Here is a 15,029-nt window from a genome sequence, read left to right as displayed (position 1 = left end):
GTTGTGAAATTGTTATATATACTTGTTAGATATTATTACACTGTTGGAGCTAGAAACACAAGCATTTCGCTACACCTGCAATAACATCTGCTAAACATGTGTATGTGACCAATAAAATGTGATTTGAAGCCACCAGTCAGCCATATTGGCCTTCCCTAGTAGGAGCAGTCCTCCACAGGAATGAATGGAATTCTACACTATTTCAATTAAAAGGACAAAATGACAGGTATTTAAATATTTGGTTGTTGTAGTGGAGAAAAATGCTTTAAGGAAAATGTTATATATTTTTTTACATTTTTTTGTATTAGCTCACATAATACAACTTAAAAGTATGCATTAAAGTGTCTATATTAGAATAAATCAGAAACGAATATAGACAATAATAAATGCATTTCTATAGCTTCCAAAATCCAACATTTTTACAATTTAGGAGGAGTACCAAGATGGCTGTGCGGTGACTTCAATACAGTCAATACAAGACTTCAATACAAGTCAATTCGATATAGATATACAGTGCATTCGGAAAGTATTCAGACCCCTTGACTTTTTCCATATTTTGTTACATTACAGACTTATTCTAAAACGGATTAAATTGTTTTCCCCCTCATCAATCTACACACAATACCACATAATGACAAAGCAAAAACAGGGTTTTTAGAAATATCACATTTACATAAGTATTCAGACCCTTTACTCAGTACTTTGTTGAAGCACCTTTGGCAGCGATTACAGCCGAGTCTTCTAGGGTATGATGCTACAAGCTTGGTACACCTGTATTTGGGGAGTTTCTCCCATTCTTCTCTGCAGATCCTCTCAAGCTCTGTCAAGTTGGATGGGGAGCGTTGCTGCACAGCTAATTTCAGGTCTCTCCAGAAAAGTTTGATTGGGTTCAAGTCCAGGCTCTGGCTGGGCCACTACAGGACATTCAGAGACTTGCCCCCGAAGCCACTCCTGTGTTGTCTTGTCTGTGTGCTTATGGTCATTGACCTGTTGGAAGGTGAACCTTCACCCTAGTCTGAGGTCCTGAGTGCTCTGGAGCATCAAGGATCTCTCTGTACTTTGCTCCGTTCATTTTTCCGGTGGCTAGCCTTCCAGTCCCTGCCACTGAAAAACATCCCCAGATCATGATGCTGACACCAGAATGCTTCACCATAGGAATGGTGCCAGGTTTCCTCCAGACATGACACTTGGCATTCAGGCCAATCTTAGTTTCATCAGACCAGAGAATCTTGTTTCTCATGGACTGAGAGTCTTTAGTTGGCTTTTGGCAAACTCCAAGTGGGCTATCATGTACTTCCATTTGGCTACTCTACCATAAAAGCCTGATGGTAGAAATGTTTTGGTACCCTTCCCCAGATCTGTGCCTCGACACAATCCTGTCTCTGAGCTCTACGGACAATTCCTTCATCCTCATGACTTGGTTTTTGCTCTGACATGCACTGTCAACTGTGGGACCTTATATAGACAGGTGTGTGCCTTTCCAAATCATGTCCAATCAATTGAATTTACCACAGGTGGACTCCAATCATGTTGTAGAAACATCTCAAGGATTATCGATGGAAACAGGGTGCACCTGAGCTCAATTTCGAGTCTCATAGCAAAGGGTCTGAATACTTATGTGAATAAGGTATTTCTGTTTTTTATTTTCAATACATTTCTAAAAATCAGAGGGAAGCATTTCATGGTGACACAGCAGTCATGGTGTACCACATACAAACTAAGGCATCGAGACTACTCAAAAAGTGAGAGGAAAAATATTTTTAAAAATGACCCATCTATATTTTGGGAGGGAAATGATATTTCCCAGACCAAATCTCCAGTCAGGTGATTGCATAAGCCTTGAGTTTGGGGGAGCTTTAACACCCTGAGGAGTAGCTAACACTGACATAACAGAGACTCTGATTCTTCTCCAACTTCAGCTCTGGGTTAAACAACCCAGTATCCCACAACACCAGGGGCACTATGGACCCAAACATCAATGGAGTCTTTCCCAAACATCAATAGAGTCTTTGAGCCAGAGGGCTAGGCAGCATTTGATTAACGATATGTGGTGATTGGACTGTTTTTTTAACAAGACGTCATAGGGCAACATTTAAAGCCACAGAACACAGCCTTTAGTGTGATCCTACCCAGAAAAGCTGTCTCTGTCAACAAGGCTTCAGGCTGCCCACTGCTGTTAACATGCACTTTTTTTCTGCTGCAACTCGATTGGTTACATGCTATCCAAACTGAACCAGGATTCTTAGAGTCCGATGAGAATTCCAAATGTGATAATGGAGAGACACTGTTGCCTTGTTGTTCAACACAGAGGCGCCAGCCCGGGGAGACGGGGGTTAAATTTAGCATAATTGATTAAATCCTAATAAATAGAAACTGGCCATTCAAAATGTATTTCAGAGAACTGGAGCTACACTATAGCGTGTCTGGCCCTTAAATGTACATTACACAGAGAGCTCATTTCAAAAACATGCCTGTCAATCACTCCTAGCTCAAAGCAGAGGAGAGACTGGCTGCATCACTACTTGTCTTTGTGAGAGGTATGGATGTGTTGAAAGCACCAAACTGTCTGTTCAACAGCTAACACAGCTCAGATACCTATACATATCCTACAAGACTTGCCACCAGGGGTCTCTTCACAGTCCCTAAGGCAGGGGTCTCCAACCCTGTTCCTGGAGATCTACCCTCCTGTAGGTTTTCATTCCATTTACAACTCCAGTTGTAAATAAGCTGGTTCAGTTTACCAACCAGCTAATTATTAGAATCAGGTGTGCTAGATTAGGGTTGGAGTGAAAACCTGCAAGACGTTAGCTCTCCAGGAACAGGGTTGTAGAGTCGTGCATTAAGTTCAGAACAGAGGTTGGGAAACGCACAGTACTTCATAGAGCCAAGACTACATTGAACTCTCTCACATCAGGTAACCCAAACTAGCAGTAAAATCAGATTTCAAAAACATAAAACACCTCACAGCACAACATGGACTGTGAAGAGACACACACACACACATTGTAATATTGTATTGTTGGGGTTATATCCTTCCTGTTAGGCCCTGTCCGGGGGTGTCATCGGATGGGCCCACAGTGTCTCCTGACCCCTCCTGTCTCAGCCTCCAGTATTTATGTCGCAGTAGTTTATGTGTCGGGGGGCTAGGGTCAGTTTGTTATATCTGGAGTATTTCTCCTGTCTTATCCGGTGTCCTGTGTGAATTTAAGTATGCTCTCTCTAATTCTCTCTTTCTTTCTCTCTCTTGGAGGACCTGAGCCCTAGGACCATGCCTCAGGACTACCTGACATGATGACTCCTTGCTGTCCCCAGTCCACCTGGCCGTGCTGCTGCTCCAGTTTCAACTGTTCTGCCTGTGATTATTATTATTTGACCATGCTGGTCATTTATGAACATTTGAACATCTTGGCCATGTTCTGTTATTATCTCCACCCGGCACAGCCAGAAGAGGACTGGCCACCCCTCATACCCTGGTTCCTCTCTAGGTTTCTTCCTAGGTTCTGGCCTTTCTAGGGAGTTTTTCCTAGCCAACGTGCTTCAACACCTGCATTGCTTGCTGTTTGGGGTTTTAGGCTGGGTTTCTGTACAGCACTTTGAGATATCAGCTGATATACAAAGGGCTATATAAATACATTTGATTATTTTTGGGGGGGATATATGGATGATGATATGCTACAGGTCAGGCCCTATTGGTCACGTGCATGCGAAGCATACATGTGTCACTTAGAGATAGAAAGGGTTGAGGGAATAGGGAATGTTTTTCCTAAACAAATTAGGGATTTCTGTAACATAACTTTTCAGTCAGAAATGGCTTCAGCAACACACTGTTGATGTGTGTCTTTTGTGTGTTTTAAATATTTCATGAAACAGTTGGCTTAAAGCATCAGACAAGCTCAGTGCATATAGTTGATTTGATTAAAACACATAAGATGTGTCTATAATATATATTTACTGCTCAAAAAAATAAAGGGAACACTTAAACAACACAATGTAACTCCAAGTCAATCACACATCTGTTAAATCAAACTGTCCACTTAGGAAGCAACACTGATTGACAATACATTTCACATGCTGTTGTGCAAATGGAATAGACAACAGCTGGAAATTATAGGCAATTAGCAAGACACCCCCAATAAAGGAGTGGTTCTGCAGGTGGTGACCACAGACCACTTCTCAGTTCCTATGCTTCCTGGCTGATGTTTTAGTCACTTTTGAAAGCTGGCGGTGCTTTCACTCTAGTGGTAGCATGAGATGGAGTCTACAACCCACACAAGTGGCTCAGGTAGTGCAGCTCATCCAGGATGGCACATCAATGCGAGCTGTGGCAAGAAGGTTTGCTGTGTCTGTCAGCGTAGTGTCCAGAGCATGGAGGCGCTACCAGGAGACAGGCCAGTACATCAGGAGACATGGAGGAGGCCGTAGGAGGGCAACAACCCAGCAGCAGGACCGCTACCTCCACCTTTGTGCAAGGAGGAGCAGGAGAGGCACTGCCAGAGCCCTGCAAAATTACCTCCAGCAGGCCACAAATGTGCATGTGTCTGCTCAAACGGTCAGAAACAGACTCCATGAGGGTGGTATGAGGGCCCGACGTCCACAGGTGGGGGTTGTGCTTACAGCCCAACATCGTGCAGGACGTTTGGCATTTGCCAGAGAACACCAAGATTGGCAAATTCGCCACTGGCGCCCTGTGCTCTTCACAGATGAAAGCAGGTTCACACTGAGCACGTGACAGACGTGACAGAGTCTGGAGACGCCGTGGAGAACGTTCTGCTGCCTGCAACATCCCCCAGCATGACCGGTTTGGCGGTGGGTCAGTCATGGTGTGGGGTGGCATTTCTTTGGGGGGGCCGCACAGCCTTCCATGTGCTCGCCAGAGGTAGCTTGACTGCCATTAGGTACCGAGATGAGATCCTCAGACCCCTTGTGAGACCATATGCTGGTGCGGTTGGCCCTGGGTTCCTCCTAATGCAAGACAATGATAGACCTCATGTGGCTGGAGTGTGTCAGCAGTTCCTGCAAGAGGAAGGCATTGATGCTATGGACTGGCCCGCCCGTTCCCCAGACCTGAATCCAATTGAGCACATCTGGGACATGTCTCACTCCATCCACCAACGCCACGTTGCACCACAGACTGTCCAGGAGTTGGCGGATGCTTTAGTCCAGGTCTGGGAGGAGATCCCTCAGGAGACCATCCGCCACCTCATCAGGAGCATGCCCAGGCGTTGTAGGGAGGTCATACAGGCACGGGGAGGCCACACACACTACTGAGCCTAATTTTGACTTGTTTTAAGGACATTACATCAAAGTTGGATCAGCCTGTAGTGTGGTTTTCCACTTTAATTTTGAGTGTGACTCCAAATCCAGACCTGCATGGGTTGATAAATTTGATTTCCATTGATCATTTTTGTGTGATTTTGTTGTCAGCACATTCAACTATGTAAAGAAAAAAGTATTTAATAAGAATATTTCATTCATTCAGATCTAGGATATTTTAGTGTTCCCTTTATTTTTTTGAGCAGTGTATATTTTAACATTTATTTAACTAGGTACTTCAGTTAAGAACAAATTCTTATTTACAATGACGGCCTACACCAACCAAACCCGGACGACGCTGGGCCAATTGTGCACCGCCCTATGGGACTCCCAATCAAGGCCGGTTGTGATACAGCCTGGATTTGAACCGGGGTGTCTGTAGTGATGACTCTAGCACTGAGATGCAGTGCCTTAGGCCGCTGTGTACTCGGGAGCCCAAAATATATGGATAAATGCACGTTTTCAAATTTCGACCAATCGATTTGTCGAAAGAACAGACGACTCTTGGTCGACCGATGTTTTGTGACTTTGTCACGGGAGATACTTAATTACATTTGCATCCACAAAAATATTTCCATGAAATGTTGCATAAATGGTATACAGTGGGGCAAAAAAGTATTTAGTCAGCCACCAATTGTGCAAGTTCTCCCACTTAAAAAGATGAGAGGTCATTTTCATCATAGGTACACGTCAACTATGACAGACAAAATGAGAAAAAAAATCCAGAAAATCACATTGTAGGATTTTTAATGAATTTATTTGCAAATTATGGTGGAAAATAAGTATTTGGTCACCTACAAACAAGCAAGATTTCTGGCTCTCACAGACCTGTAACTTCTTTAAGAGGCTCCTCTGTCCTCCACTCGTTACCTGTATTAATGGCACCTGTTTGAACTTGTTATCAGTAAAAGACACCTGTCCACAACCTCAAACAGTCACACTCCAAACTCCACTATGACCAAGACCAAAGAGCTGTCAAAGGACACCAGAAACAAAATTGTAGACCTGCACCAGGCTGGTCCATTTGCAGAAAAACTGCCCCAAAGCATGATGTTTCCACCCCCATGCTTCACAGTAGGTATGGTGTTCTTTGGATGCAACTCAGCATTCTTTGTCCTCCAAACACGACGAGTTTAGTTTTTACCAAAAAGTTCTATTTTGGTTTCATCTGACCATATGACATTCTCCCAATATTCTTCTGGATCATCCAAATCCTCTCTAGAAAACTTCAGACAGGCCTGGACACATCTGGCACTGCAGGATTTTAGTCCCTGGCGACGTAATGTGTTACTGCTGGTAGGCTTTGTTACTTTGGTCCCAGCTCTCTGCAGGTTATTCACTAAGTCCCCCCGTGTGGTTCTGGGATTTTTGCTCACCGTTCTTGTGATCATTTTGACCCCACGGTGTGAGATCTTGCGTGGAGCCCCAGATCGAGGGAGATTATCAGTGGTCTTGTATGTCTTCCATTTCCTAATAAATGCTCCCACAGTTGATTTCTTCAAACCAAGCTGCTTACCTATTGCAGATTCAGTCTTCCCAGCCTGGTGCAGGTCTACAATTTTGTTTCTGGTGTCCTTTGACCTCTCTTTGGTCTTGGCCATAGTGGAGTTTGGAGTGTGACTGTTTGAGGTTGTGGACAGGTGTCTTTATACTGATAACAAGTTCAAACAGGTGCCATTAATACAGGTAACGAGTGGAGGACAGAGGAGCCTCTTAAAGAAGTTACAGGTCTGTGAGAGCCAGAAATCTTGCTTGTTTGTAGGTGACCAAATACTTATTTTCCACCATAATTTGCAAATAAATTCATCAAAAATCCTACAATGTGATTTTCTGGATTTTTTTTTCTCATTTTGTCTGTCGTAGTTGAAGTGTACCTTTGATGAAAATTACAGGCCTCTCATCTTTTTAAGTGGGAGAACTTGCACAATTGGTGGCTGACTAAATACTGTTTTGCCCCACTGTATATTCACAAGGCTTTCAGCATTCTGAGCGATGCCCGAGTGTGAGAGGTTGAGTGTAGGTCTGACCTGGGCGACTGAAGCGTGGCCAGGTGTCTTTAGGGATGGTCATCCAGGTGCTGCGATGGAACTGTCTCTGTCTCTGACGAGGTCTGAGGAAAGAATGAAGAGATGGCCTTACACTGTAACCTTTAATAGTAGTAGTCCCACAGATAAGGAGTTCTGTGAAGATCTTACCTTTGATCTCCAAGAACTGCTCGAGCTCCAAAGTATCTCTTCAACTCCGTCTCAGGATTCAGGTTCCTAACAAACAAAAGAGGGTAAGTCCCAGTAAAATCTATCACTGATAAATGACTGCCATAAATTATGTTTATTCTGATTGGATGATGTCACCCCACTGAGTGTCCTGATGTTGTGCTGTGCTGTGCACCTACTCACCTGTGTTCCACATAGAGTACAGGCCTGTTGTCTGAGCCTCCACAGCCCTCACTCTGCAGGGTCAGTCCATTAGACTGCTCTATGGTCTCCAGCAACGCGTCAATGTCATCCCCAGCTCCCTCCTGACAACCACACATAAGACAGAGCAGCCTATGTGACCGAGTGAGATGGCGTAAGGGCAGCACCCCCATAGCATCAATACACAATAAAATGCTGCTAAAGCACTTAATATGTGCACAACAGTGGTTAATATGGCAATGTGCACAACAGTGCCCTCACATTGGGGGACATATGTGGAAGTGATTTGTCAAGATGGACTGATGCTTTATACCTGTTTATCTCCTGTAGTGTTCTTTTTCTTCTTCTTTTTCTTCTTTTTCTTGCTCGCTTTATCTCCGGACTGACAACATAAAAACTATTAAACAACTCTTCAAAACATTTTGACTAGATCAATCATGCATAATAACAACAAGACTGAAGAGGAAGGGGCTCACAATACCCCATAGTACTGTGGAGGCTACAGTGTATCAAGGGCGTCCGTCTCTCTCCTCACCTTCGCAGCACCCGTCTCAGGCTGTGCATCTCTCTTCTCTGTTTCCCCGCTGTCACTCTTCTCCTTGCTTTCATCACCATTCTGTTCTTCTGGCTTCACTGTGTCTTCATCCGTCGTGGCTTTCTCTGCATCACATATCTGCAGCGACATGGTTCCAGCAAGAAGGACAGAAAGGCTTGGGTTAAGGTTGTCTATCAGAGACTAAATCTCAACAATGGCACATAGTTTTAATTCATCTTTGGTCAGTCTCTGCCTTTTTTTCACGTTCTTGCGGGAGCCATTGGGATTCCAACCCATCCTAGTGACATTCATATGGTCAAGGCAAGGGGGTGTACTGTATGAGTCCTGTCTGGCCAGGCAAAATCGGTTAGTCAGTAAAATGCTGGTTTGATTTGTTTACACTGTCTGCATATGTCAATGTGCCCTGCTGCTTTTTCATTGACTAGCATAACAAGCTAGCTAGCTATGTCACACAGTTATGTAGCCTAGGGGGTGGAGCTACGTGGCAGTTAACAAGACATTTCGTAAACATTTTGCAATGTGTGTTAGAAAAGGAGAAACACTCCACCAGTTCGTAAATGTTGCTCAAGTTTTTCTTATTCTTCTTAGTTTTTCTGATGCTGCTCTTAATAACAGGCTGGAGAACAGCTTCTTCCAGTTCCTCTTCTTCTTCCTCAACATCCGCAGCCTGCTCCTCTGGCTCTGGCCCTTCACCTGGGACAAGATCACCGAGGTCCAGGGCCTCCTGCCCCCGCTGTTTCCCCTTCAACCTCCTCAGAGCACGACTCGACATCTTCCCGGGACAGAGTTGTCACGAAGATGGGCTATGGTTTAATTTGGGATTTGACCCAGCTACAGCCATAAACAACATGAGAGCAAAATCCGCATGCCAAAGAGTTTATTCTACGGGTACTCCATGTAGACAATCTTGGTGCATGCCAACTATTTTCGTTTTGATAATCACAGTTCGCTGCCGTTAACCTTTGTACCACTAGGGAGCAGTAGTGCGTAAGGACAAAGGCTCTGGAAATGGCTGAAATTAAGTTAACACAAAAGGGAACTAACAACCTTCAACATTTCAACTATTATTTGCATACTGGAGGAGCGGCAACCACTGTCAAGGCTGTTGCTGTAAAGTCAGTTAATGGTTTCAAAGCCTATGACCAATGCATAATTGTGTTGTTAACAAGGGTTGCCCTGGGTCTATCAATAACTTTTATGTGTTATGGTGTCAAGAAATGGCCATTATAACTAATAAATTAGAGAGATAAACAAATAAGGAAGTTGCACCTGTTCCTGCTGCTGTTATGATGTAATGGTTGCCAAACCCAGAGCACTCAAGGAAACACACATTGTATTCCTCATTCTTGAGGTAAAGGTCACCTATGACCATAGGAATGAAGAAGGTGCTTCATACGGAGAAAAGAAATGTATGTGTATGTCACAACAACTGTAAATGTCATTAGGGTGTATAAACATAATCTGTATAATCTGTTATAACTAATGTATGACATCTCTGTGGCTGTGTATGATCTGATTAGTGCAGGAACTTCCAATGTGTCGTAATAAAGTGTGTGAGCGTCTTTGTGTGTTGCGCTGTGAGAAGGAACCCGTTAAATGCATAGGGTTCATAGGAACTATTAGAAAAGAGGAAATGTACAACTTGAGACATGACACGTAATTGTCATTCCAAACCCACAGTTCATCAATGATGAAACAGACAGAAACATTAATTGTAGTTATATGGTAAACATGCACATTTTAAATAACTAGAATAACTATGTTTATTTTCAGATTGTATCAAAAGCATAACAAGCATAAAACATAGACATACATTATTTTGTAGAGAGGTGAATACACAACTGTCCATAACACAGCTAGTTGACCACTGACATAGTAAACCGTCCAAAAAGAGATAACGCAAAACAGTGCTTGCTTATAAACAATTAACATTCCAGTGTAAAAGACTACAGTATATTTTGAGGATACAAAATGTATAAATAGCTCTTCATTCTCTTTTAAAATAATTTCATTATGTCTGTGCCAGTAAATGTGGTTGATTCTCATCCACATCTATTCATCCAATTACTCACAAAATAAGTTACTGTCACAACAAGAATACAAACTTTGCCACTTACATTCCAAAGCCTTTTGGGGACCAAAATTATTGTAACTGAAAGAGTTGTAGCAGGTGGTGCAGAGACATAGGACACAAACCTTTTGCAGTAACTAAGGCACAGCCACATCTCAGTTCAATACAATCCCTTATACATCATCAAACATCAGCAGCAGTGTGTCCTCTCCACAACCCTCTACTCTCCGAGGCCTGATTCCTAACTTGATACCAATCCATAACAAATTCCCATTGACGCCAATGCCCAATTTACACAAAACCTAAGTTATGCAAGCTTATCTATCTCAATTTAGAATTCAGCCCTCAGCCGATGGCAGTCGGAACAGAGCATGGCCTGGGTGGGGCTCCACTGTAGATCTGTTTCGGTTGGGGCTCAGTGGAACCATAAGCTAACCTGAGTGAGCTTATCCCAACAGGCCTGAAGGAAGGAAAGTAAGGGGATCTAGTCATCATTGGCAGTGACAGTGATGGGGTTGACATAGGCAGCCGCCTCCAGGTCCTCTGCCCGTTTCCTGCGCATCTCTGCGGGTGGGCGTGGTGGAGGGTTCTGGGGAGGGAGCTTGATGCTCTCTCCCACCGGCTTACGGGCACTCTCCTTCCTGGGCAGGATGGGCTCCCACTGCTCCCCTCGGATGGCCGCCTGGAAGACATACAGACACAATAGACGAAAGATCATTCAGGCTCCCTCAATAACATAGATAAATGGGTTGTTTTGGTGCTGATCTCTAGAAGCATGCATGCAGACATGCATGCAGTGAATTCCCAACAACAATAGGTGATAACAGCCAAGTCACTCCCCTGACAGCCTGGGTTTCTTAACTAGCTCATAATGATAAATACCAGAGGGCAAACAAACGCTTCCTTGTAAATCAAGGGCAGTTGGTTCATACAGGAAACTTGAGTGTTGCATCAACTGATAGCATCAGCTGATATTGCACCAATTAGATTTATCACACTACCTTCATATGGCGGTCAGACAACAACACTACCTTGTTGTTGTCTGACCACCTAACTTGAGTCAAATACTTTCAAATACTTGAAATACTAACCGCAAGGTAGATGAGGCTAGCTATGCCGAGGCAGACACAGCCAAGAACAGTTGCAAGGATGAAACCACCAGGAACGCAGATCCTATAAACACACAGACACACACACACACACACACACACACACACACACACACACACACACACACACACACACACACACACACACACACACACACACACATACACACAGACACACACAGAAAAAGAGTGTTACAAAGGCAAGGCACTGATAACATGCAATGTGATTTTTAAACAATGAAGATGGTGTCAAGAATGACTGTGCACAATGACACAACCTGTCTCTGCTACAGCTGGAAGGAGACAGTGAAGGAAAAGAATGTTGTCTCAGCCCAGAGATCTGACTAGACTGACACAGAATGTACTCACGCTGCATGTAGAAACGCTCTGACATAGTAGTTCCTGGTCAGTGGGCCGAATGACTTCACACAGACAGTGAAACAGTACTGACCCCTGGAAGAATCACAATATTAAGAGTTATTTATTGAGAACTTTCAGTGATGAAGACTTGCTTATGACTTGCTTTCAACTGGTGCAATCACTGTTAGAGTGACTGTACAGAAACTTTAGCTTGGTATGGTGTATGTGGGTACTCACGTCCTTTCTACGCTGGTGCCCTTGTTTCTCTTGCCCCTCGGGTACTCTAGTAGACAGACAAACACCCCTGCAGCTCTGGGCACATCAGTCAAGGTTACTCAACAACAACAGGCACACGTGGACCTCACTATACAATGCAAATATACATTTGGGTCTCATCTGGACATAAATGCACAAAGAAGATAAATGATGGTGTAGATGCCTGTAATGCATCTACAAACATTTCCTTGTGACGTGTCAAGGGTAAATCAGCATTTAATCACGACAATAGATACAATTTTGTACATGGAATTATACTGTAAGAGACAGCTCTGCCGCCAGTGAAAGGATACATAGCATAAGCAGCAAACTCCCAGTCCCTGAACTGGCCTGCCACCCCCACTATACCACCAGTAAGGAGAACTGAAATGAGGAAGTAGGAAGAAGAAAATATTTAGTTTATCAACAGTTCCTGCAAGTCACAGATGAAGACAAATTTTTTTGTATCATGTAACTTTCAAATCGAAATGTGCCAAGACCCAAATAATTTGTACACCCCCCCAAGTTGATTTGATTTAGTGTTTTATACAGATATGTTTTCAAATATTCTAAATATTCTCACTACCAATACAATTTAATGACTTATAATATTTTTGTCTGGAACAATTTATACATTTTGTTTTTGGTCAGTTTTAATGACCAATGTTTGTTAGGCATACCATACTGGAAAAACACATATATTAATATACAGTAATAACGCATAACTAATGGGATTACACATTCCTTTAACAGTTGATACCATTATACAAATACCAAACTCCGATGTCTAAACTTGGCAAAAGTTCTCTACTCACTGAGCCCAGCCGCCAGAGCCTGTTCATTGGCCCACATAGCCCATTCTATTTTCCCCATTCTGTCTTCGTTCGGACCGACAGAACTCCTCTCTGTGCTTGGAAGTTATCCAAATGATCGCGGTTGTCACGTTCGATTATTATGGAAAGTGAAAATGTATAAGTTTTGGAGGAACAAAGGTGGTTGGTCTGGTCTGGCCCTCGGTCTCGTAACGTCTGAGCGGAGCGATAGGAAAAAAGGTTGGGGATGTGACCTGGGAGGAGTAACCCTTAACCAGAGAGGAAGAGGCGAAGCGAGAGCACCAACTCGGCCAAAAATATGTATTATACAAGCAGGTGACGTTGTTTCGTTTCTTTCGCTCACCAAGTTGTTGTTTGGAGGCCAATAAGCGTGTTGAATTTGGTCCACAAAAAAATGTAATGGCTTATTTGCTACGTGAGGTTTATTTGATCAAATAGAAATATCGTAATGCTTAATTAAGTTATGAGTGTACTGATATAAGTAGGACATCCCGGCAACTTTATATCAGATTTGTATCGAGATGGTTATGCATGAAGCTAGCAGCATCTCTCTCTCCATTGAATAAAGGCGGTTTACGTCAACAACCCTAATCTAATATTCAAACGTTTTTTAAATTATGAGATGTATCCACCAATCCAAAGAGAGGATAGGCAGAAACTAGACAGCCAACTATGCTTATTAATCTGTAGCACTTTGTGGACAACGACTCCATTGTTAGGGCAGAGAGACAAGTATCTCGAGTACGGTCCAAACACTAAAAAGACACACCCTATCCCCTCAGCCCTCAAATTAAGTGGACACTTCTGATGACGTATTTTATTTTCTACAATTTCCAAAAGATAACCAAACAAAAACAGATTTACTTTTTAAGTTTATTTGTGCCGTCATGTGCATATGCCTTGTCTACTGCTGTCTTGGCTAGTTCTTATTGTTTTATTTCACTGTAGAGCCCTCAGTCCCGCTCAAAATGCCTTATATAGCTCTTTTGTCCCACCCCACGCACATGCGAAGACCTCACCTGGCTTAACTGGTGCCTCCAGAGACGAAACCTCTCTCATCGTCACTCAACGCCTAGGTTTAACTCCACTACTCACATCCTACCATACCCTTGTCTGTACATTATGCCTTGAATCTATTCTACCACACCCAGAAATCTACTCATTTTATTCTCTGTCCCCCAATGCACTAGATGACCAGTTCGTATACCCTTATCCTACTCCTCCTCTGTTCCTCTGGTGATGTAGAGGTTAACCCAGGCCCTGTAGCCCCCAGTTCCACTCCTATTCTCCAGGCACTATCATTTGTTGACTTCTGTAACTGTAAAAGCCTTGGTTTCATGCATGTTAACATCAGAAGCCTCCTCCCTAAGTTTGTTTTATTCACTGCTTTAGCACACTCTGCCAACCCTGATGTCCTAGCCATGTCTGAATCCTGGCTGAGGAAGACCACCAAAAATTCTGAAATGTCCATCCCCAATTACAAAATTTTCCACCAAGATTGAACTGCCAAAGTGAGTGGAGTTGCAATCTCCTGCAGAGTTCTGTCATGCTATCCAGGTCTGTGCCCAAACAGTTAGAGCTTCTACTTTTAAAAATCCACCTTTCCAGAAATAAGTCTCTCACTGTTGCCGCTTGTTATAGACCTCCCTCAACCCCCCAGCTGTGCCCTGGACACCATATGTGAATTAATTGGCCCCTATTTATCTTCAGAGTTTGTACTGTTAGGTGACCTAAACTGGGATATGCTTAACACCCCGGCCTTCCTACAATCTAAGATAGATGCCCTCAATCTCACACAAATGATCATGGAACCTACCAGGTACAACCCTAAATCAGTAAACACGGGCACCCCCATAGATATCATCCTGACCAACCTGCCCTCTAAATGCACCACTGCTCTGCTTCAACCAGGATCTCAGTGACCTCAGCGATCATTGCCTGCGTCCGTAATGGGTCCACGGTCAAACGACCACCCCTCATCACTCTCAAACGCTCCCTAAAACACTTCAGCGAGCAGGCCTTTCTAATTGACCTGGCTTGGGAATCCTGGAAGGATATTGACCTAATTCCGTCAGTAGAGGATGCCTGGTTGTTCTTTAAAGGTGCTTTCCTCACCAT

General features: G+C 43.5%; 2 protein-coding genes across 3 annotated transcripts in view; both read right to left on the bottom strand.

Annotated features, from left to right (window-relative positions):
• The window catches only part of LOC112264212 (transcription factor 25), a 33,635-nt gene extending 24,436 nt beyond the window's left edge, over positions 1-9,199 (bottom strand). For both annotated transcript variants that reach the window (XM_042319589.1, XM_042319590.1), the window contains exons 1-6: positions 8,831-9,199; positions 8,263-8,400; positions 8,041-8,109; positions 7,710-7,831; positions 7,509-7,574; positions 7,341-7,423 (exon numbers count right to left, since the gene is read on the bottom strand). In XM_042319589.1, coding sequence (XP_042175523.1) covers positions 7,341-7,423; positions 7,509-7,574; positions 7,710-7,831; positions 8,041-8,109; positions 8,263-8,400; positions 8,831-9,055 — 703 coding nt within the window. In that variant the 5' untranslated portion in view covers positions 9,056-9,199. The remainder of the gene's footprint in view (positions 1-7,340; positions 7,424-7,508; positions 7,575-7,709; positions 7,832-8,040; positions 8,110-8,262; positions 8,401-8,830) is intronic.
• An 829-nt stretch (positions 9,200-10,028) lies between these two features.
• LOC112263759 (cytochrome b-245 light chain) lies at positions 10,029-13,266 on the bottom strand. The gene is made up of 6 exons (XM_024440320.2): positions 12,894-13,266; positions 12,393-12,462; positions 12,061-12,135; positions 11,833-11,916; positions 11,446-11,527; positions 10,029-11,036 (listed from the first exon to the last, which is right to left on the bottom strand). Exons 1-6 carry the CDS (start codon positions 12,949-12,951, stop codon positions 10,839-10,841), a joined length of 567 nt encoding a protein of 188 aa, XP_024296088.1. The 5' UTR covers positions 12,952-13,266; the 3' UTR covers positions 10,029-10,838.
• Positions 13,267-15,029: the final 1,763 nt, after the last annotated feature.

The sequence above is a fragment of the Oncorhynchus tshawytscha genome, unplaced genomic scaffold, assembly GCF_018296145.1.
Source record: "Oncorhynchus tshawytscha isolate Ot180627B unplaced genomic scaffold, Otsh_v2.0 Un_scaffold_4_pilon_pilon, whole genome shotgun sequence".
Lineage (NCBI taxonomy): Eukaryota > Metazoa > Chordata > Actinopteri > Salmoniformes > Salmonidae > Oncorhynchus > Oncorhynchus tshawytscha.
This window is presented reverse-complemented; position numbering and strand designations above follow the sequence as displayed.